Here is a 21709-nt window from a genome sequence, read left to right as displayed (position 1 = left end):
ATAAGAAGATTTAAATGCTTCGAAGTTGGGGGAAAGCTCCACGGCGTGTGAATGCCACAGGCCTATAGCCTTTGTCGGAAACTTTTCACATGATAGGCTTTATAGGCATGAGATAGTGGGACACTGTAAAAGCTGACGCAGCAATATTGTTTTTCTTTCATGTTCAAATTATAAGTGAGAAAATTTATAAGATAACATGAACACTTATCAGGATCCAGGGTTTGATCTCATGATCTAAATATTCAGTCTTCCCTTCTGAGGGATAACTATCTTTGGGCTTAAGTCAATGAAGTTAACATGAAAATGTTTTCTGCTCTTTATTGCTATTGATGAATATACTACAAAAATGTATATCGGGGATAAAAATAGTACTTAGAAGATACAATTTCTTTCGGATTTGTTAATAATCAGTCAAGCAGGGAGAGTTTGGTTTGGTTTGGTGTTTATGATTAATCTTTTTTTAAAAAAATTAATTTAATAAAGATAAAACGTTCTTGTCCATATAAATTATTAAAGATTATTTTATTTATTCGATATAAAATTAAAATATTTTATTTATTTATTCTAATCTGTTTGATGTGTCATTCTCTTTTATTCAATTGGATTACACGTTTGTCTTCTCCTTTAGTGGTATTTAGTATGAGTTTGGTGTAAGTTGAATCACTCTGATATTATTTTATCATAAAATTAATATTCTCTGTAATAAATTAATCTAAAATAATGTGTAGTATTTATATTTATAAATTTTTAAAATTTTTTATTTATTTAATATAAAATTAAAATATTTTATTTATTATTTTTAAAATTTTGACATGACATTTGGACTGTATAACTCATTTTCTCATTCTCATAGTAATAGATTTCATCATGTAATTTAGATGAAGTAAATCATTAACAAGTGATCTCTTTTTATGAAACTGAAACAGAAAAAGGAAATTGGGAAAACAAAGAAGTGTTGCTTTTTTACTTTTCAGCATTGGAAGAATGATATCAGAGCAACTTTCCAACATGACCACCCACTGCTGGCCATCATGCCTACTCATTCATTGCCTTATACGAACGGGCCATGTGGTTCCCTTTCGCTTAGTGAAATATCTTCTAGCCTTTGGTCATCATACCTGTTTCTACTTGACATTGAATCAATTAAAAAAATATTCCCCATTTCTATTTGCCTTCATCACCTAGTCCTCCTCCTTTCACTGAATTTAGCCATGCATATTTCAAATGCCTTCTCTCTCTCTCTCTCTCTCTCTCTCTCTCTCTGTGAAGAATAACAAATTAAGTTATCCCGAACCTTTCGTCTCTAGTTACTAATTACTATACACTGCTGATTACTAAGAGTATCAGAGTTTATTAATCCTGGTTGCTTGATGTTATCTCGGGTACCAATTTGATGATTAAATTGCTCAAAATATATAGTAATTCATCATAATTTACTGTGTTTTTGCTCTGATTTTCGTAGAATTGCAAATGTATTAGATTAATAACAGATTATCATACCGACTATTGTTAGCAATCGGTGTTGGATTGCCTTACGATATTTTTGTTTTTGATGCTTGTGGCAAGCACACGCCAGCCATTAAAGGTACGGAGAAAAGTAGGCGCAGAATATTCTGCAAGATATGTTGAGCCACACGCCCTGACTTTCTGGTGAGGATAAGCACGGGATTTTCTTGCTTTGCTTTTTCCTTTTCTGGCAGTGGCAGTGCCATCATCACAGATTCTCTCTATCTTTGAATTTAAACCCTCCTCCCCCATTTAATTAATTTAACTTAAAACCCATATTACCTAACCAAGACATCGTCGCCGAAACATTTGAAAGCCCAAAGAGATTCAACAAGAAACATGAGAGCTTCCACGGAAAGCATTTAATGCTGCCATTTGTTTTGTGTATAGACAAGGAAGAACATGGCTTTTGATTTTGGATGGAAAGTGGCCAAGTGGGAGTTAATAGGTTGAATCCAGCTGTGCTGTTTCTACTCACTAAGATAAAAGACAGGTTGTTGTTTGGTAAGCTTGAGAATACTTCGTAACTCATTATAAGGTATTATAATAATAGCAAATAACCCTCAAGCTCTACCAATCAATTAGCTATATGATTTTTTTTTTCATTTTTTAATTTCTGATATCGGTTTTTTTCTTATTTTTTGTAGTAGTTTATTTTTATCTTTTTAGGGATTATGTAAAAAATATTTAAACGTTAACCTTATGATAAATTTAAATTTTAGTATGAAATACACATCAAAGTTCTTTTTTTTTTTTTGTTAACTTCTGCCCTGTTTTATTGCTCCAAGTGTGAAAAAATGTTTCGTCATTCTCTATATATTGATGTGTTCATGATTGTTTTTTCATATTATAATTATTTTTTGTCAACAATGATCTATTTATAATAAAACTTTTATAAATTAATACTATTGAGACCATAAAAATTTATTAACTAATCTAGATATTATTTAATTAATAAATTAATAATTTATTAATTTATCAAGTTATTTTTTATTTTTTTTTAAACATTGAACTTGATGCATGTATTATGTATTGTTATTATAAGAATATTATTTAATTACTGAATTATGAATTATCACTATTCGTGACAAGCGATTTTTTGAAAATGTCTTAAAAAATAACAAAAAAAATACAGTTGAAGACGATAATTCCGTATTGGAGTCTGTCTCGCTCAAAGATGCACTCAAAGGAATAATCATGTTGCATAATTTTCTTTTACATTACGAGAACATTATATCAGAGCTTTTTAATGCACTAAGAAAAGTTAGAGATAAAGTCCAAAGAGACATCAATTTAAAAAAAAAAAAGTAATATTGGAATTATATTTTACCAAGCCCTTATAATTGAATTATGTATATATAGTTTGNTATCTTATAAATTTAATAAATTATTAATTTATCATGTTAGTCTTAAGTCTAAACCGGTTAAATATTATTTAATTGAAGTTATTAATTTATTAAATATTAATTTACAAAAGTTTTATTACAATTATTTCATTTATTTAATCATCAAAAATAGTTTTTAAGTATTGAATGAGATTAAAAAATATAGAAGTCAAACAGGTTTTTTTTTCCTCTATATATATAGAACAAAGTTTGTGAGAAAGCAATTCGAATCTTAAAACGTGCGTTATTGTCTCTTGATATTTGATGTTTTATTAAAAATGTAATTATTTAAAAATAACATTGCGACGTTTGATATATATGAGAAAATATTAATTAAAAATTTTAAAAAAATTAAATTATAATATTTGATTTAAAAGTATTTTATTAAAAATATCATATTAATTTATAAAATTATTCTTGTGCACGGAAATATAACCATAAAAATCCAATGATTTTGACATTGACATGTGGCTAAACCATTTCATATATTACCCTACCCCTCTTTTTTATTATTCACAATATCTAGAAAATCATTCGAGTTTGATTTGAAGCTCCCTGAACCAATTATTTTGAGACGTGGTTGGGCTAAACAGAAAAAATCAAGTCATAGTTAGCGACAGTTTGAGTGTCAGTGTTATCGTTAAATATATCGTGTGATAAATTATATGACAACTTATAGGTGTAATTAACTCTAATTATAATTAGCTAATGAAAAGCGAAATATACTTGTTTATTTAAAATAAAAATAAAACATTTAATTAAATGTAATAAAAGTATATTTCAAAATAAAAGTAAAAACTTTAATTGAATACAACAAAAATATAGAAACTTAATAAATTTTTTTGATATAATTTAAGAACTTTGGACATTATACTTTTTCTAATATTAACATTTGTGATATAATTCTTGATTTGTCAACTCTGCTTTCAAATTCGATTTTCATGATTTTCTTCCATCTTTAAGAGAAGATTTATAAAGAGGAAATTCAGCAACGTTTTTGATTAGCTAATTTCAGCCTAACCTCTCGGTGTGTTCCTCTTATCTTATTTTCTCTATTGTTGGGGCTGCAGAGCATTTTAAGAATTAAAAGATGTGAAGAGTCTGCAAACTACGATTCAAAGGAGAAGATAAAAAACCAGACAGATGAGAAGAACTACGATAGCATTCAGAGAGACGCTACACATTGTCAGATTTAGGCTGGCCTCACTTCAACATTAAAAAGCATTGATCATCCAACATGGTTCTGACATGACATAACTGTTTCACACATCCTCCCCTGCTGTTCATTCACATCTCAAAATAACTGGTACTGATTCAGGAAACACAACATGCAAAAGTCACTCAAAAAACACTTCTGTCAAGTTTACTAGAATTAGTAATTTACAACTAATACAATACTTGCTACAGTAACTTCAGTAACAGAAAAGCAGTGAAGAAGGTAAAATGGTGTAGGGACGAGAGGGCGATTCACTGCAAGTGCAAAGTCCAAGCTCTCAAGGAAGTTTTCATAATTGACACCACCAAATGTACTAACATTACTTGGGATTTCTAAGAACAATTATAACAGAATCTCCCCTAAGGAACATCTTACTGATGAATCTGTCCTTGTTAACTGGAAGTGCCTTTTTCTTGCCTTTCCCAGTCTTTGGTACCTGTACAATAAGATGATGAAACAATTTAACCTTTGTATAAAAATGTAACGATAGATTCATAAGTTGGGGGAAAGCATACAACATATAAAGAAAAACAAACCTCAGTCCACATCTCCCTGACATTTTCCAAAACCATGTTGCAGTGCCGATCAAAGGCTCTCACTCGGCCTAGAAGCTTTTTATTGTTACGACAGTTGATGAGAACCTGCTTCCATAAAAGTCAAATTCAGTTCTAAATAAGCACATGCTCAATAAAATGTAGATGAGTATTTGCAAGGGATCAGAAGATGGGCATATTACCTGAGTGTTATTTTTAACACTCATCATCAGAACGGACAGTGGTCCTGTGTTAAATTCCTCTTCCTCATTCTTTGTCGTCTGCAACAAACACTTTGATAAGCTTTTGGACAATAAAAAATTGGAAAGATACTTAGGTAATGACTTTTGCAAGACGGCTATATAAACAAGAGATGAATATTAGCAAACATAATACATTTTACGTGAAAACAAAACAACATCAAAAACAGGCATTTAACTTACTTCTTCTTCCATTGGCCGACTGCAAAGGGAGAAGCAGCAAACCAAAAGAGAGGGTTAGTGTACCATAAATGAAAAGCAACAGAAACCAAGCAATGAAAAGAAAAAGGATTGACCAATTAGTACCTCATTTTCAACTACGGAAGCTTTCAGTGCTATCTCCCAGTAAAACCAAAACAAAGATCTGCAAAAGCAAGGCAAAATACCATTAGAACACAGGAAACTTAATAAACTAGCAATAACTCGAAAATAGAACCAGCATGGGGACAGAAACAATGTTCAATGCCTACCAAAAGAATACTAAACTTATTGAAACACTAATAGTATATGAAAATGCATGACTATGCCAGCACCATAAAAATTGCCCGAATGGAAATGATATCATTATAGCTGCACTGAAAATTGCCCAATGAAACAAAAACCAAAGGATTACTAGTGAAAACATATGCAAAATCTAGTTTTTCAAAAATTTACCTAATTAACTTGAAATGACAAACAACGCCAGTTCAGTTTTTTCATTTTACTTTATTTTCACACAGAAACCACATGTATCACAATGAAATGATCTTCTTAAACTCTTCAGCTCAGGTCTCCATAATTTTTCAGCATTTATTAGCTCAGGAGAACGAAAGTTTTTATAGTAAACATCATCAGAGTGACAGAAGACCTTCAATGCCTATTCCCGAAAAGGTCACTTACAAGTTATAATATAATAATTAAAATTGTAAACAAATTCTTTGCCTAAAACTAATTGTAAAAAAAACATAAGCTAAGTTATAAAAACTACTAAAAGTTTTACAGTAAGGATGAAATGAAGCCTCTTCAGTTCAGGTCTCCAGAAATTCTCCGCATGCACTTTCTCGGAAGAACGAAAGTTTTCATTTTCAATCATCCTCAGAGGCAAACATGAAAAATCGATCAATAAAAACAAAAACCAAAATATAAATTTGAAATTAAATAGCGGGAAAACTAAAATGTCTCTTCAGCTCAGGTCTCCATATAGGATTCCGCATCGATTTTCCTCTCAGAATAACGAAAGTTTTTATGGTTTATATCATCATCAGAAACATTTTGCGCTATCATTAGAAAATTGAAAAACCCTAAGAATTTAAACAGAAAATAAAAAAAAAAAAGCGAAAAAACTCGCTAAGAATTATGAAAAAGTAAGAGAAATGCAGAAAAAAGAAGAGGGAGAGTAGAGATTTACTTGATTGGCGCTACACCGATGAGATCTGGTTTGAAGAGAAACGGATGAGTAGAGAGCCGCTTTATAGAGACTCCGACGACTGAAAGAAAACCCTAGTGCTTTTAAATTAGGGTTTTTGGTCTTGGACTTCTGGATAGGCTTTAGTATCTTTAGCCCAATGGTTTTTAAGGTTTGGGCTATGCGTTTGTTTAGTTTATGGGCCTAAACCTTTTAATTTGATTAACCACTACAACGTTTGGACGGCAGGGTTATTAAAAACTAAGTAAAATACTCAAACAAATTTTAAATGAATTTATTAATTTTTGAAATAGGTACGCTGTTCCAAAAGTATAAACGCCATTAGTAGATAATATGAAAAAATTAAAATATTTTTTTTATAAATTTAAAGTATTATTATTATATAATTTGTTTTAAAAAAGAAGTACCGATTGATGCTCCTAATTCTTCAAAATTTTTAAATTAATAAAATCTATATAATAATAGTTTTTAAAATTAATAAAAAGTAAAATTATCATTTCAATGTAATAACATCATTAAATTAATGAAAACATTAATAGTTGACTAACAACTGAACTTATATGTTCAACAAAAATTTTTTTTTTTTTAAATTAAATATCCGTTTCGAAAACTATTAGACCCACTTAAAATTTCAATTAAAATTTAAAAAGATGAGAATATTTTACCTTTAAAGAATAGAAACAATTATTATACAACAGAAACAAATGGAACATTTTGTTATTCTTTTCTATTTTGCATTGCATTTTACACAACATTAGTCAGTGAATCATTTTCCCCTAATTGTTTAGCGGTTGATGTTTTCTGTTTAGCAGTTATAGCTTTAAGTATACTGGACAGCTCTCTTAGCAGAGTAATCGGCTTGAGCTTTAAGGGCTTTTCATTCAACCAAAGGGAAAAACATATGCAGTTCTTGAAATGACTTCTCTATATTTGAGAACAAAAAATCTATGTGGAAAACTAGAATGACAAAATAGCCCAAAAGTAGTACAACATACTCTTACAAGCTACACAACATCTATATAAGAAGATAAAAGTATTCAGCTCCTCTATTTGCCCTAGATTCACTGGCTCCGTGCTCGATTTCATGTCTTGTACAGAATAAATAAATAACAGTTTATAAAAAGCTAAAGTCTATAGAAAAATATGAGGGCACTAGAGAAAAATAAATGAATAAATCAACAATTTTAAATGCATCAGCCACAAATTACACTTTACATACAACTGATAGAAGCTCAGCTTTTCTCATTTTAATTTTATGCCATAAATATCAGTAGTGAGAGGAAACCTCATATCTGCAGAGGTTGCCAAAGCAAGGGAAAGAAAATGCTCATCCACCATATGTATCTCTCATTATTGTTACACTATTATGATACCAATTCCTCCAGAAATTTTGACTAGTCCAAAGAAAATGCTCCACTGCAATATCTGCAAGAGTCATAGAAATAACAATGATGAATTTGCCTTTGAAAGATCTGAAATCCCATGGATATCATATTGTAAACTCTGGTGTTCACGAAAAGATGTGTTTTAAAGGAGGATGGACAATGGTTTTAGTCATATAATAAATAAGAAATACCTCAGGGCAGAGAATTATTCACTAATAAATCTTTATAGCTCAAAATATACTTTGGTAGAATCATTGATGATAACTGTGTAACTCCATAACATATTTGAGGATTTTCTTATGCAAAAAGAAAGTTAAGATATGAGAAATAAGAACTAATAAATAGGAATAAATTGTAAAGTGATAATAACAATCTTGTATAAGGCACAATTGCACAATCACAGCTAAAATCCACTACCTGTTACTGAATTTCTCAACAGCATCAGATGCGTAGAGGAGCGTTTCATTAGCTTTCTCTAGTACCATATAAAGCTCCTTCCCTCCAGTAATACGAGCAATGGCCCAAGCATTATTTTTTGCTCTAATGCACACTTCCAAATCTTTGTCATGACCTGGATTATCCCATTTTGCTCGACTCTTTTCTGAATCAACTTCTTCTCTAAGCCTATTTAAGGCAAGTAAAGATTCCTGCATTATGATAATGAAAACAAAGAGCCATCAAAGGCTTTATAATTTATCTTGATAACTCAGTGGATTGCAAAAAGGTTTGAGGTTGGGAAGCATCTACTTTCTAGATAACATCAGAAAGCACCATCAACTGTAACTTATTATCAACTCTTAGAGCTGAAATTTAATTGACAATTGGATATCAAATTTGACCTGAATAAACTTTAGGGAACAATAAAGAGAACAACCATAAAGGCTGTCTACTGTAAAATAGATCATCAAAACCAATCTTAACATCTAGTACTATGAACTTACTGAAAGAAAGAGCAAAATTATGCTTAGTGCTTTGGTCACTTGAACTCTGGGCACTTAATATTTTTCAGAAGGACATACTAAAATTCAATTTAATTCTATCATGAGTCAGGACCACTCCTAAACCATGTTGCCTGTAAGAAGCAACCTAGCAAAATAGCAAAAACATAACTGATTCAATTTTAAGATCCCCATAAGAAGGTTGTTAAAATATTTTCCACCGACCTAGAAATTAGACATTTTAAGCCATCAGCATTTTTAAATATCTAGGCTTCACAAAAATCTATGTGAATCTTCAGCCACTAACTTTAATGGTTGAAGGATGGAGACAGATAAATGTCCATGAATGGTTATGATCCTTGTTCTAAATCAGGTTGCCAAGAAAAGTTAAATAAATAAGGCACCCAGTTGGCCAACAAAACAATTGATGAAGTTACAAATTCATAATTTTGGTGCATAAGATATTTGAGCATCCACTAATCCATCCCTCAAGGTAGACATATTTCATGAAGATAAAAATTGAGAAAAATATAGCTTACGAAATATACATGATCAAAAAGATGCAACACTAACCCCTAATAAATCAAGATTAGAATTTCTCAACTCATCCATGCTCCCCTATCCACAATACTGTTCTTCATAATAGTTAAAGTATAATTTGAATTTGATTATCACCTAATTATAAGACACAACAAATGATAACACCTTTTATTTGGCAAACTTTAAATCACTGAAATTGATCATAAGTATTCAGTTTTTTCATGTTCAAGCAAACAATTTGTTATAACCATGCAAAACAACAGCAATGTGTTTTACCTTTGTAAGTGTTGTAACCTTTGCTGGGGGTGAAGCCCTGGATATCTCTCTGTTACCATCCACTAACAAGTAACGGTACCCACTAACGTGATAAGCATTCTCTCCACCCCATCCCTTTGACAACTTTTCTTCAACTTTCAAAATCTTTAGTGATGCCTAGAAATTGTAGAAAACGCAAGAAAAAAGAGGTGGTCAGCCGTGCTGATCGTGGAAACATATCATTTTTCAACTTGGTGTATTTATGTTGAACCTAATACATAAGGACCATTGTCTGTTAGGACTACTTTGATGCTTACATCATGCTTATTCCTTCATTTGGGATGTCCTACAAATGAGTGTCATTTAGAATATGACTATAACTATCAAGACAGAGGTTTTTCAAATGTTTATATCACCAATCCTTGTTCATACCAACTATATATTGGAAAAGATGGATGCCAAAACTTTGAGTGCAACAAATGAATGAATTGGCAAGAAAATTTATGTAACAAGACTTGGAAAGGAAGGAATATATTTCTAATATCAAGCTCAAAATAGTGCTGTTGGTTTAGAGAAAAAGAGAAACATAACCTATCATACCTTGCAATCCAAACAAGCAGAAACCACTAAGGCAAAGGGCTCTATAGGAGGGCAAAGGATCTAAGATACAAAAGGAAGATTTTGAACGATAAGAAGTGACACTAGACAAGAGGCAAGACAACTCTATAAGAAAGACAATGTGGATACAAAGAGAAAACTGCATCAAATGTGTGAAACTAACAGAAGAGTATTTAAATGAACTGGTTGATAAATGGAAATGCTGATGGTAAGTATGATATATAGCACGTGTAAGAACCAACATTTTCAAGAAGTTGTTGTTTCACAACTGAAACACCTTGCTCCCCATTGAGGATGGATGAAAAAGGAATAAGAAGGATCAATGTAAGGCTTCTGTACTGATAAGCACAGAGATACATCCTCTCCTCCGTCTGCCGTAGCCAAACTGTTGGAGTGGTAACATTCAAGCTTCCAGCATCCATACCCCAAATATCAGTACTAAGAAAACCATCCTTCCCTTTGAACCACTTGTCATGCTGTAAGGGCCTTGTAATACGATATCTATTATCTCCAGCAGGAGAAGTATCACGTGAGCCATAAAATTGTTCTGAAACAGATCCAGAGGGGGCCAAGGTCGATACAGTAGCAACATGTGATGAAGAATTTCCTTTGCGTAAATAGGACCAGGAACTTGCACCAGAGGATAGAGCATGCGGCGTTAGCCTTAGAACAGCATATGTGAATAAGTTTATGGTATCCTCCTGAGAACAAGATCATTAGGAGCATTAGTATTAAATATGAAAAACGCCTAACTGGAATCGTTCCTATCAGAATTTTGACAAGGTAAAGTTATTTAGCTGTTGAAGATTTATGCCACTTTAGGATAAAAGGTGAGGCATCTAACAAAAATGAGAAAACTAGCTACATCAGCTTCAAAAATTGGACCATACAGGAGAAAGCGTTGTGGATACGAGCAGGTCCTGAAATAAAATGAGTGACGAGCACGGTGTGTTGCCAGCACACGATTCTAGTACCCGGACCAGTGTCTGCCAAAACAAGATGGAATCATTAAAACTATAAAGAAATAACAATTGCACAACTCCCATTTTAAGGTACATATTTTACAATTTGTCTTATATGCTTACAATAGACAAATAGATAAAGTTTTAATCAAGCATAGAAGCAATACTTGAATGCAATAAGCTTCTAATATCCTGGTTTTAAAATGTTTCAGTTCAAGTTTAAAAACAATTTGAAAATTGAAGTAGAACAAAAAAAACAGAACCATAGAATGCTGCCAACTCTGGCAACTGGAATAAAGGTCAAATAGGACCATCCAAATGCATTTTGGGAACAACCAAACATTTAATTACAAGATCAACCATCAAAATTGTGTAATTCCCTTCATCCATTAATGCTATATCTTTTATTCTTGTAAACTTAAAAAGCAAAGCAAACAGAAGCATCTAGTGCTCTATTAAACTCCTTTTACTAGTTTTTCTTAATTCCCTTCATCCATTAATGCTTGTACATTGTGCAATTCCCTTCATCCATTAATGCTATACCCTATATATACAGTTAGAAGAAAATAAGACAACATGATATTGATAAGTGTGTAGCAGTTCTATAGACGACTCATGATTCAGGATCTTAAAGATGAGCTTGATTGTGTTAACTTGCCAACTGACAAGAGAAAAAAATCTTGATGATTCCAAAAATAATTACACTCATATCTATAGTGTCACTTCGCACTAATTATATAGCTAGAAATTGATGGTGGGAAGAATATATGGGAAACTTTTACACCTATGGTGGAAAAATTGGTTTGATGGATCAATTGATTTGGAGTAATGATGGCACCAGAGCTCACAATCAAACTATATGATTATGGAAAGACTTGTAAGCAGAACAGACTCATTCAAGCACAGAAATTATCAATTTGACATTATACAATCTGGTCACTAATGAATTTGGTTACAAGGGAACATAACCTGAAACTACCAAAATTTAAGTTTCTTTATCAGAAGTAGAAACTTTAAACCACTTATTTGGTAAAATATGAACGAATTGTAGCATTTCAAGAACATATGACTACGGAACACAATTCTTAACACAAACCTGAACTTCAATTGCAGCTTCCCGTCCTACAGTTAGCATCTGTACAGTCCTTCGTTCCTTTAAACAGTCACGGAATGATGGCAACTGGAGTTTCTTCCCAACCAGAAAATCTGCCTCAAAGATAAAAGTTATACATAAGGCATGAGATATAGCAACTTCAGCAAAACTTGGAAGCACAAATCCAGTGAAGGCCATTTGATACAGCAACTTCAGCATTACCCCAGCAGCACTCATCCAAGGGAGACCGCTTTTGACATGCTGACAATTAGTGACTTACAATGAAAAATTTTGAATCAAAGTCAAAGGAACAAATAAAATTAGCACAATTTTAACCGCCCATAAAATTTCATAACAATTTACCTCTCAGATAATCCATGATGAAAGGGTATAAATGAGCTCGAGTTAGTTCTCCACTAGGTTCTTTGTCAAGCAATGCTCTTATAGATCCGTGAAACATCATGAAAAGGGAGTGAATTTCCTTAAGAACCTCTCTTAACGCGTCAATCCGCCATATGGCTTCCAACTCCTTACTTTTCTCCACTACCTACAACAAGGTATAGCAGATATCAGACTTACCTAGAACAGATTTCACAAAGGTTATAATGACAAATTCTAATATCAAGGGACCAAAATGTTTCAGATTGACCAAGATATATGTACTTTTTTCTTTTCCAACAAAACGACAGTAATTAATAAAATACTTCTATATAATGTTAAAATGATTTCAACACAGTCTATTGACATGAATAACAAAGTATTTCTGCATCTATTTGTAAAATTATCATTCAGAAGAAGATGGACATAGTAAAATATTTCATGCAAGAAAGTTACAACCACGTCCATACCATAACCATCCAGATATCCGGCTCTGCCTCGTAAAAAACATGAGAATGTCTCTCTGCTTCTATAACCTCGCAAGCGGCCTCCGGAGAGAAAATTCTGCGGAAAACTCAAATTATTCCTCAAAGAACTAGCTACACAACAAAATTTAGTTCTAATTTAATTCGAATGCATTCGATCACGAAAGCGGTTACTTAGTACTGACCGCGTGAATGTAATAAGCCCTTCACTGAGCCCAATCACGGAGAGTTGAGTCGAAAAGGGCAAATCAGCAGGAAAGAAGAACAAAATTTTGTCAAGTTCTTGGCCTTCATGCTGGCCCCTTCTCAAATCAAATATGCAGAGTTGCATGCCTTCACTAGCAGTGCCAATAGAGGCCAAACCCATCAAATTTTTTGTACTGGTTCAATGGACCTAATTGAAACAGATAGAAAAGCAAAATTTTAATGCAAAAAGCTATGGAGTTAAAATTAATGGGAAAAGAAGGGGAAATTAAAGATAAAATGACGGAAAAATGCGAAAAAACTGACTTGACACAGCAACAAAGATCAAATGCTGAAATGCATAAAATTTGGTGACGGAGCTTCTCAGATCCTCAGTAACCAAATAAAGAGAGCGAGACTTTGAATAGTAGGTGGAATAAGCATCTGTAAATTACAAACAAAAAAAAAGACGATCGGGCTAAAGCCCAATTGAAGGTTGGGAGTCAAGGTTTGGGCCTAATGCCCAAAACCAGTCTTCCCGAATTGCTTAGGGTTTCTTCTCTACCATTTCAATTTTCAAGCTTCTCAATTTGGTTGCTGGCAAGATACAGGGAAAGGATTTTCCGTTTCTTTCATTTCTTGGGTTACAGGGTGGAACGTTTGGTGGATAAATGGCGGCTAGTTTTGCCTCTAAATGTTCCCGCGGTACGTAAGTTTATGAAGTTTCTGTTCATTACTACAAGTAGTGATTTTGTAACGGTAAGGAATGAGATTATTTTGATGATGGAATGTACATAGTAGTCTCTGCTTGATAAAAAATACTTGTAAGAGCTATGTTGCTCGGTAGAAATTAACTTACATCAGTTGGGATGTTAAGTCAAATCATGCTGAAGGGTCCTGAACGCTGAAGGATGTTCAAACTTGGCTTTGCTAGTGATTAAAATGTTCTGGAGTCTATACCCAATTCCTTAGTAGCTATTAGTATTACCCAGATTTCTTTGATGAAAATGGGGTTTTGATTCTGGTTCTAATTTTTTAATGGATTTCTCCTGGTTGACTCACTGTATCTTTTTTTCTGTTGGAAAACAAAACTAGTGGGCCGCTCATTGTTAGGAGGGCTTGGAAATAACTTGTCTGGTTTGCAGAGTGCATCGAATGAGGTTGTGGGCAACAATGTATGGTCTCAGGTGAGTGATTCTTTCCAATGCTTGTTTTAAGCTTATGAGGTAATTCTGATGAAGTTTAATTTGCTTCATGTGCGATGTGCTTCAGATTATTAAAGAGCCAGGAACAGGTTTGTCATCATCTTCCAAAAAGTGTGATGGAAATAAGTAAATGAATTTGACTAGGAGGTTATACCAATTGTCTACTGACTATTATCTCCTTAACTATTCTATTAAAAGTTTTCAGTGAGTTTAAGCTTGATGTCTCTAGTTTGCTGTATCTCTGTGACAGATTAGAGCAAATTTTAAACCAAATCTACACTCGTCTTCTGATTTATGTTGAACTTGAGCTTAGTGCTAGCTTAATCTGAAATTGTACTGAGTCCATGGTTACCATGCCAACTTTCCAAATCGATTCCATTTTTCTGTCAATTTTTAGTTTGACTAATAATAATAAGGAAGGCTGCCAGGCTGGCTTTTAAGCATCCTCAACCAAAGAACAAGGAGATGATGCTATTGTAGATTTGTCTTAGTTTCCATCCTCTGCGACAAACATGATTCTGTACTTATATGTAGAAAATGTATGCTATATTAACCAAAGGCTAGATACTGTCACTTTTATTTAATTGTCTGTCTTAGCTGGGGGTGGGAAGACATTTTTTTCCCTTCATTTTTAGCTATTTAACTAAGTCGATCCTGAATGACCTTTGTTTAATCAAAACTCTATATGTCTAATCCTTGTTACCTCTTTTAAACAAGACTTTTCTGTTTTTTTTTTTTTTATGACGTTTTACAGCAGCAAAGGACTTTCATACAGATGAGGACTGTTCTCAAAGTTGTGGACAACTCAGGTGCAAAAAAAGTGATGTGTATACAAGCTCTAAAGGGGAAGAAAGGAGCAAGACTGGGGGACACTATAGTTGCATCAGTTAAGGAAGCAATGCCTAATGGAAAAGTGAAGAAAGGAAAGGTTGTCTATGGTGTGGTTGTACGGGCTGCCATGCAGAGGGGTCGTTGTGATGGGAGTGAGGTCAAGTTTGATGATAATGCAGTTGTACTTGTTGATAAGCAAGGCCAGCCAATTGGGACTAGAGTATTTGGGCCTGTACCTCATGAGCTAAGGAATAAAAAGCATGTCAAGATCCTTACTTTGGCCAAGCATATTGCCTGAGGTATGGCTCTCTTTGTGTGCTTGCCTATGTGTCCATGTATCAGTAAAAGATGGAATTTAATCATTAGAGTGCTAAATCCAACCTTTTTTCTGTTCCTGATTTAGCACCATAGAGTACCAAATTATTGCCATTGGGAATAATATCTTTTTCTCACCGATTCAGCAAAGATATAGCCTGGAGGAATCATTTTTAAAAGAAGATGCAAAACTTTGTTTTGAACTGCAAAATCACTCTCGGTGTTTATAATGACGCGAATTTTAAGAGAGTCATTGACATGAAAGTTCATGAAGATTACAATAATATATCTTCTCGTCTCGTATTTCTGTTTTAGATTTATCACTTTCTTGTGTTTTTTGGTTCGACTGTGGGCACATAGTCCTGGACTTAAAATTGCCTGGCAAAGGCACAAAAGACTGATCAACTGAAGTAAACTTTCATGGCCATAACCAACTACTTATTATTGCAGAACCAATGGAGGAAGAAATGGAAGATATCAGAAAGGCCCATCCCCCTCAAAGCAAGAGACAAACCGGCTTTGATGATGGAACCAAGCATGTTGATTGAGGTAGCAGAGGAAAGGTGCCAGGGGCGGCCTGAAGTTTATGAATGATTTACAGCCTTTTTGTTTGTGGGCGGGGTCTTTAATCAAATGAAATGTAAGCTTAGTTTCAGTCAATGGAGTACGAGTTTGTTCACATGGCAGCAGCAAGTTTTTTTGTTCAAGGAGTTAGCTAAATATTACTGGCCTCTTTTGTGTAGTTTTGTTCACCAATGTTGCATGGGGTTAAAATCTTTGACAATGGAAGATACTTAGCAGTTAGCACTCTAAAAAATAGGAAGACAACAGTTTCCTCGAAGAGCAAAATTTTAAAGTAAATAATGAAAAGATTAAAAAAAAAAGGGTTCCAATTTAAGTTTAGTATTAATTCACTCTAGGTGTTATTTAAATGTTAAATATAGTTACAGTTAGATCAAGTGTGTGTATATATATATATATATATATATATGTATATTCACTAACTTAAGAATGTTAGAATGTTAGATGCTTGATTATTGAAATATTAAATGATTTTATAACATGTTAATAATCTTAGTTTGCAAAGCAATAACCTCAAAATGCATTATTATTTTTAATTAGTTATTTATTTTTTGGTAATGTTGGACGTACTTTGTAAGTAATTTCTATGAATATTCTGTAACATAAGGTTGTTGAAATGTTAAATATAATGTTCTCAAATATCAGATGGCTTTATAACTTTTTTGATAACTAATCATCCGCAAAAATAGTAACCTTAAAAACGCTCCTTTTTCTTAAGTAATTTTTATCTATTATTGATAATTTTGGAAGTACTTTGTCAATAATAATTATGGAAAACATGAACAAATAGGGTTATTGAAGTATTATAAAATATTAAAAAACTCAAACACAAAAAATAATTATTTGATACTTATTGAAATAATTTAAGTAATTCGCCGTTTTTTTCTATTGCACTTCATTCATTTTTTTTTCCATTTCAAAGACAATTATAATTATTTAATTCAAAAAAATTTATTGATATATTTTTAATATGAAAAACTATGTCTTTTTTATGAAAAGTTATATATGACTAATTACGTTTTTTGGTATAAAAAAAATATGATAATGAAGGTGCATGGGTGCTGACGTGAGACCGCATACAGCATAAAGATGCTATCAGCCTCCCCAGTCCCACTACTCCCACAACGTCCATAAACCGCTAAAGCTTCAACTCCACAGTCTACTCTATATTACACACTGCATCATCTCTCCCAATTCAAACATCTAATTCCAAACAAAACTTACAATTCAAAAATCAAAATCTAAGCAAAATCACTGAAAATGAAATTGAAGATCAAACCATCGAAGAACAAAAAGATGGAACCAGCAGCTGCGACGACGACCTTTATAAAGAAGAAACTCCGTTCAAAGCGACCTCGAAGAAGGCGTTCTCAGATCGCTCCATTTGTTCTCCAAAAGCGAACGACTCTCTCTGTTGATTCCAGTTCCTGCTCTTACTTCGACGCCGATGTAGTTTCTTGCGATTCGAGCCGAGTTTCAACTCGGAAGAAGAGGAAGTTTGGTGAAATCCAAGGTGGCTATGGAGCTAAAAATCAAGGAAATGATGAAATTAGAGATTCACAGTTTAGGAGGATCACGAGATCGTATTACAAGAAGGAAAGAGAAGCGAATGGAAATGAAGGTGAAGTGAGTGAATCTTCTTGCGTTGAATCCAATTCTGTTGCTGATTTTGGTGTTTTTGGTGAACGAAGTTCTAAGTTGAAGAAACGAAGCGAAAATTTGAAGGAAATTGAGAAAAACGACGCGGTTTCGGTTTCTCTCGAAGCCGTTACGCGTTCGGATATTTCATGCGTCGAGTTGATTCCTCATGAAACCACAAAACTCTCATCGGAGAAGAAAGAGAACGACCTCGTTTCGGTGACTTCCGGCTTTGAGTTTTGCTCAACTTCGAAGTTCGGCACTGCATCATTCAAAGAGAATATAAACGACGTCGTTGACGCCAATTTCACCGTTTCGAACTCGGAGTCTGTTGTGGACCAAAAGCCGAAGAGCTTCTCCGGTTTAGATTCTTCGCAACTCGCTTGTGACGAACAGTTCTCATTGGAGAAAGTCGTGTCTGAAGACTCATCGAGTCACGAGACTGCGTTTTCTGAGCTGCAATCGGATTTTTTCCCTGAAACTTCAGATTTAGATTTGTCAGATTACACTCCTTCTCTTTTCTTCGATTCTGGAAGCCAATTCTCAGAGAAATCGACCAATGACTCTCCTACTTCATTGACTTACTCTCTTTTTCTCGAGTTCAAACAACAATTCTCTAGATCAACCTCTCCTTTAGATCCTAAATTTGCTTCACGCGTTGAAGATGAGCGTCACCTTAATCATACAGTAATAAGTCTACACAACATTTTTCAGTTATTTCTTTGAATGAATTTTTTTAATTTGAATTAATTTTAGTGATTTTTTTTGTTTCTATTTTTGTTAAGATGGTGACTTTTGAAGACGAGGAAGACGAGGAGACTTATAAGAGGTTGAGGGAGAGAGAGAGAAGGCAAGTGTTTTTGCGTGATTATGCCGAGGAATACCGATTGACAACTGACTACGGCGATCTTATTCTCCAACAACGTTCTTTCATCGTCCGCTGGATCGTTGAGGTCAGTCAATTAATCGTTATGGCGATCTTTGGTTTTCTCAAAGCACTAGATTTTCAGTTGCTTTTCTGGACACGTTTGAAGAAGAAGCACAAGTCAAAAACTACATTTCAGATATTTCTCTGCATTGAGGATTTTCCACGAGCACTGTGTAATTGAATCATATTTTGACACGTCACTACTTTAAGGCACGAAAAGACATACTACAACTTCTCCTCGTGTTGTTCAAGTATTCATGAAACGGCGGTTACTATGAAGAATCCCAGCTATAGTTCGCTTTCCATTGCTTCCTTTTTATTGGCCAAGGCTATTTGAAAGTTTTCTTTTTGTTTATTTATTTTTTATTTTTCCTTCGTCATTTTTCTGTTTGAACCGCTTGGTGATAGATTGTGCTAACCTCGGTGGCCTGTAACTTCGGTGCCTTGCAGGCGATTCCATCGAATCCCCTTCAGGCTGTAACTGAATGAGTCTTGGGTGTAAACTGTAAAGTTAAGTCGATCATTTCATATAGATGTCATTGATCGTTAAGGCTTAAGGCATCTGAGAACTCATTGTTTTGAGCTAAACCTCAATCTCCTTTGCTGTGTTTCTCCTTTCAACCCTGAGCATTTTTAAATTATTTTTTGTTTTAGCTTGCAACATGCATTATAATATCTTCTTTATTTGTTTAATTGTAATGAGTTGTAAAAGTTGATTGGGTATGTTTTCTGATTATCAATAAGCAGCAATGTACTGCAAAGGATTTCCAGGAGGAGACAATATTCCTTGGAGTTTGCTTGCTTGACAGATTCCTTAGTAAAGGATACTTTAAAAATAGAAGGAGTCTTCAGATCGTTGGAATAGCCTGTCTTGCGTTGGCCATAAGAATTGAAGAAAATCAGCCTTATAACAGGTGATTAGCGAGTCGCACTCTTTCGATGAACCTCTTTAAGGGAATATAGAAAATAACGATGGGAACTTGTTAGATTGTTTTAACATGTTTTATTACAGTCCACTGTGGCTTAGGCCAATGGAAAAGGTGAAAATAACCTTAGAATAAGGATCATAGTTCCTTTTGAATTGAATTTTTTTTCTGACGAAAGGAACTTGCTAAACTAAATTTATGTGTGGCTATGCATATATCAGTGTGCGGCAAAAGAATTTTTGCATAGGAAGCAACACGTACAGCAGAAATGAAGTGGTGGCCATGGAATGGCTGGTGATGGAGGTTCTCAACTTCCAATGTTTCCTGCCTACCATATATAACTTCTTGTGGTACACTTCTTCTACCCAAGTCCGAAGAACCTACCGTCAACACATTTAGACTCAAACGCTTATCCATATTCTTTTAATTTTTTCCCTTAATTATTTGTTCTATGAAGAGTACGTGCTGCAATTTTTGACTTGTTTCCTAAACATTTTATAAACTGAAGCAGGATTTGATCTATAATTATCCTAGGTTCTACCTGAAAGCAGCCAAGGCTGATGCAGAGGTCGAAAAGAGGGCCAAGTATCTAGCAGTGCTTGCACTGTCAGACCACGAACAGCTGCGTTATTGGCCATCAACTGTTGCGGCCGGGGTCGTCATTATGGCTTCTATGGATGGCAATCAACATGCATCATATCACCAAGTCATTGAGGTAACAAAATTTTACACTCAGGATGTGCTGTTGAAAGATGTAGAAGCTTCGAATTGCCTCATGAAACAGAGATAGGCAGATAATTTTTGCCCCTCGTCAATAAACTTGTGCAGATAATCATTCACGATAATATCACTAAAAGCATGGCATAGTACCGCGTTATGTTCTACAGAGGGTTGAAACAGGATAAATATTTTATTTTAGCTTGCAAAACTATACTTATCCTTTTTTAATTTAATTACTAATTTTTACACCAATAATTAAGTAAATCCTTATATTGAGAACGATACAACGTAACTATTTGTTACACATTTTGCAGTACTGTCTTAACTTGATCATTGTTCTCCTTGAAGAATATCTTCAGAATGTCTTTGTATTAGCACTAATCTATATACTGATGTACATTAAAAATCTCCTAAAATCTTAATATTCTGCCTGTTTTGCAGATTCATATGAGAACCAAAGATAATGATTTGCCTGAATGCATGATGGTATGGTCACTACATGATGGAATTATGTTGTAAAATTTTTTTTTTTTGCATCATCTGCCTGCTAGTGCTGCTGGTTCATAATTATGTATTTATAACATTCATTTGCCGTTTTTTCTTTCTGCTCTGCTTCATATTTATCATTGATACATTATTAAGTTCACTGATAATGTCGACTAAACAGAGCTTGGACTGGTTGGTACAGTATGTAAACTAGCATAATGGCAGAGAAAGGAACCTGAACATCATTTACCATTACCATTTTTTCCTCCAACAAAAGCATTTGGTTGGAAGCTGGGTGGCAGAGACCTCAGCAAAGCCTGATCAACCAGGGGGTACAGGTAACAAAATTTGCTCCCTCCCCCCAAAAACAAAAAATCGGGTAATTGAAACCTAATTCCTTTCCAACTTACCGTTGAAGGATATTTGTTGTAAGCTGTTCATAATTGTAGGGGAAGCTCATGTGAAGTAAAATACACAACTATATTTTTTTTGCATGCTCAATAACTGCAAATGCAGTATTGTGTTAAAAAATATTTTGTTACTATGCATGCAATGACAAAAATTTATAGCTGTAGTAATAAGACTGCCTGGTTTTTGTTTTTCTTGTTGTTTCCTCTCATGCTCTTTACGTTAGTGTAGTAATTAGTAGAAATTATATTAAGTCTTGTGCTTACATTAGCTGCTGGATTTGGGTGCAACGGTTCTGGGGTTTAACTAAATAATGACCCCAAATATACATGCGGGCCATCAGCGTAACTGTTATTTGGGATAAACAAATAACTTCGAAACTAGGTAAAAGGCAAACATTTTGGTTACAGTTACAGCTCACTGAAAATGTTCTGTTAGTATTTGCCAGGGGAGAGTACAAATTACAACTTTTTAAACCTCGGGGAAAAGTTTAAGACAGTTGTCCAAAGACAACTGGTTCCACGGTTT

The 21709-nt window shown here is 33.8% G+C and overlaps 4 protein-coding genes across 6 annotated transcripts; 2 read left to right on the top strand and 2 right to left on the bottom strand.

Moving 5' to 3' along the window:
• On the bottom strand, positions 4152 to 6391 carry LOC18610032 (small nuclear ribonucleoprotein Sm D2). The gene is made up of 6 exons (XM_007045465.2): positions 6288 to 6391; positions 5207 to 5264; positions 5084 to 5102; positions 4844 to 4921; positions 4644 to 4748; positions 4152 to 4543 (listed from the first exon to the last, which is right to left on the bottom strand). The coding sequence occupies exons 2-6, from the start codon at positions 5209 to 5211 to the stop codon at positions 4427 to 4429; spliced, it is 324 nt and encodes a 107-aa protein (XP_007045527.1). The 5' UTR covers positions 5212 to 5264; positions 6288 to 6391; the 3' UTR covers positions 4152 to 4426.
• LOC18610031 (vacuolar fusion protein CCZ1 homolog) lies at positions 7303 to 13578 on the bottom strand. 2 transcript variants are annotated; one of them, XM_007045455.2, is made up of 11 exons: positions 13470 to 13578; positions 13145 to 13353; positions 12945 to 13038; positions 12460 to 12643; positions 12319 to 12357; positions 12100 to 12209; positions 10932 to 11027; positions 10284 to 10742; positions 9445 to 9600; positions 8108 to 8337; positions 7303 to 7730 (listed from the first exon to the last, which is right to left on the bottom strand). In XM_007045455.2, exons 2-11 carry the CDS (start codon positions 13324 to 13326, stop codon positions 7700 to 7702), a joined length of 1581 nt encoding a protein of 526 aa, XP_007045517.2. In that variant the 5' UTR covers positions 13327 to 13353; positions 13470 to 13578; the 3' UTR covers positions 7303 to 7699. The 2 variants fall into 2 exon arrangements, with proteins under 2 accessions (XP_007045517.2, XP_007045520.2); XM_007045458.2 differs by lacking the exon at positions 12319 to 12357.
• On the top strand, positions 13644 to 16235 carry LOC18610030 (50S ribosomal protein HLP, mitochondrial). The gene is made up of 4 exons (XM_007045451.2): positions 13644 to 13847; positions 14238 to 14329; positions 15102 to 15477; positions 15944 to 16235. The coding sequence occupies exons 1-3, from the start codon at positions 13814 to 13816 to the stop codon at positions 15474 to 15476; spliced, it is 501 nt and encodes a 166-aa protein (XP_007045513.1). The 5' UTR covers positions 13644 to 13813; the 3' UTR covers position 15477; positions 15944 to 16235.
• On the top strand, positions 17143 to 21372 carry LOC18610029 (cyclin-SDS). 2 transcript variants are annotated; one of them, XM_018114792.1, is made up of 7 exons: positions 17143 to 18400; positions 18499 to 18666; positions 19389 to 19555; positions 19789 to 19917; positions 20102 to 20282; positions 20729 to 20773; positions 20976 to 21372. In XM_018114792.1, exons 1-7 carry the CDS (start codon positions 17336 to 17338, stop codon positions 20985 to 20987), a joined length of 1767 nt encoding a protein of 588 aa, XP_017970281.1. In that variant the 5' UTR covers positions 17143 to 17335; the 3' UTR covers positions 20988 to 21372. The 2 variants fall into 2 exon arrangements, with proteins under 2 accessions (XP_017970281.1, XP_007045512.2); XM_007045450.2 differs by having other exon boundaries at positions 20955 to 21372.

This window comes from Theobroma cacao, chromosome 2, assembly GCF_000208745.1.
Source record: "Theobroma cacao cultivar B97-61/B2 chromosome 2, Criollo_cocoa_genome_V2, whole genome shotgun sequence".
Lineage (NCBI taxonomy): Eukaryota > Viridiplantae > Streptophyta > Magnoliopsida > Malvales > Malvaceae > Theobroma > Theobroma cacao.
Note: the sequence above shows the minus strand (reverse complement) of the source record. Positions and strands in the feature narration are given on the sequence as shown.

Bases quoted from the DNA above. Each gene is read 5' to 3' on its own strand.
- LOC18610032 (XM_007045465.2), bottom strand. The intron at 4,749-4,843 runs GTAATATGCCCA...TTATGGAAGCAG, and splicing joins GTGTTAAAAATAACACTCAG to GTTCTCATCAACTGTCGTAA. The intron at 4,544-4,643 runs GTTTGTTTTTCT...CTTATTGTACAG, and splicing joins TCAGGGAGATGTGGACTGAG to GTACCAAAGACTGGGAAAGG.
- LOC18610031 (XM_007045455.2), bottom strand. From the start codon at position 13,326: ATGGGTTTGGCCTCTATTGGCACTGCTAGTGAAGGCATGCAACTCTGC. The intron at 10,743-10,931 runs GTATGGTCCAAT...TCTTGTTCTCAG, and splicing joins TATCCACAACGCTTTCTCCT to GAGGATACCATAAACTTATT. The intron at 8,338-9,444 runs GTAAAACACATT...ATCATAATGCAG, and splicing joins AGGTTACAACACTTACAAAG to GAATCTTTACTTGCCTTAAA.
- LOC18610030 (XM_007045451.2), top strand. From the start codon at position 13,814: ATGGCGGCTAGTTTTGCCTCTAAATGTTCCCGCG. The intron at 13,848-14,237 runs GTACGTAAGTTT...AAACAAAACTAG, and splicing joins TGCCTCTAAATGTTCCCGCG to TGGGCCGCTCATTGTTAGGA. The intron at 14,330-15,101 runs GTGAGTGATTCT...GACGTTTTACAG, and splicing joins GCAACAATGTATGGTCTCAG to CAGCAAAGGACTTTCATACA.
- LOC18610029 (XM_007045450.2), top strand. From the start codon at position 17,336: ATGAAATTGAAGATCAAACCATCGAAGAACAAAAAGATGGAACCAGCA. The intron at 20,283-20,728 runs GTAACAAAATTT...CCTGTTTTGCAG, and splicing joins CATATCACCAAGTCATTGAG to ATTCATATGAGAACCAAAGA. The intron at 20,774-20,954 runs GTATGGTCACTA...TCGACTAAACAG, and splicing joins ATTTGCCTGAATGCATGATG to AGCTTGGACTGGTTGGTACA.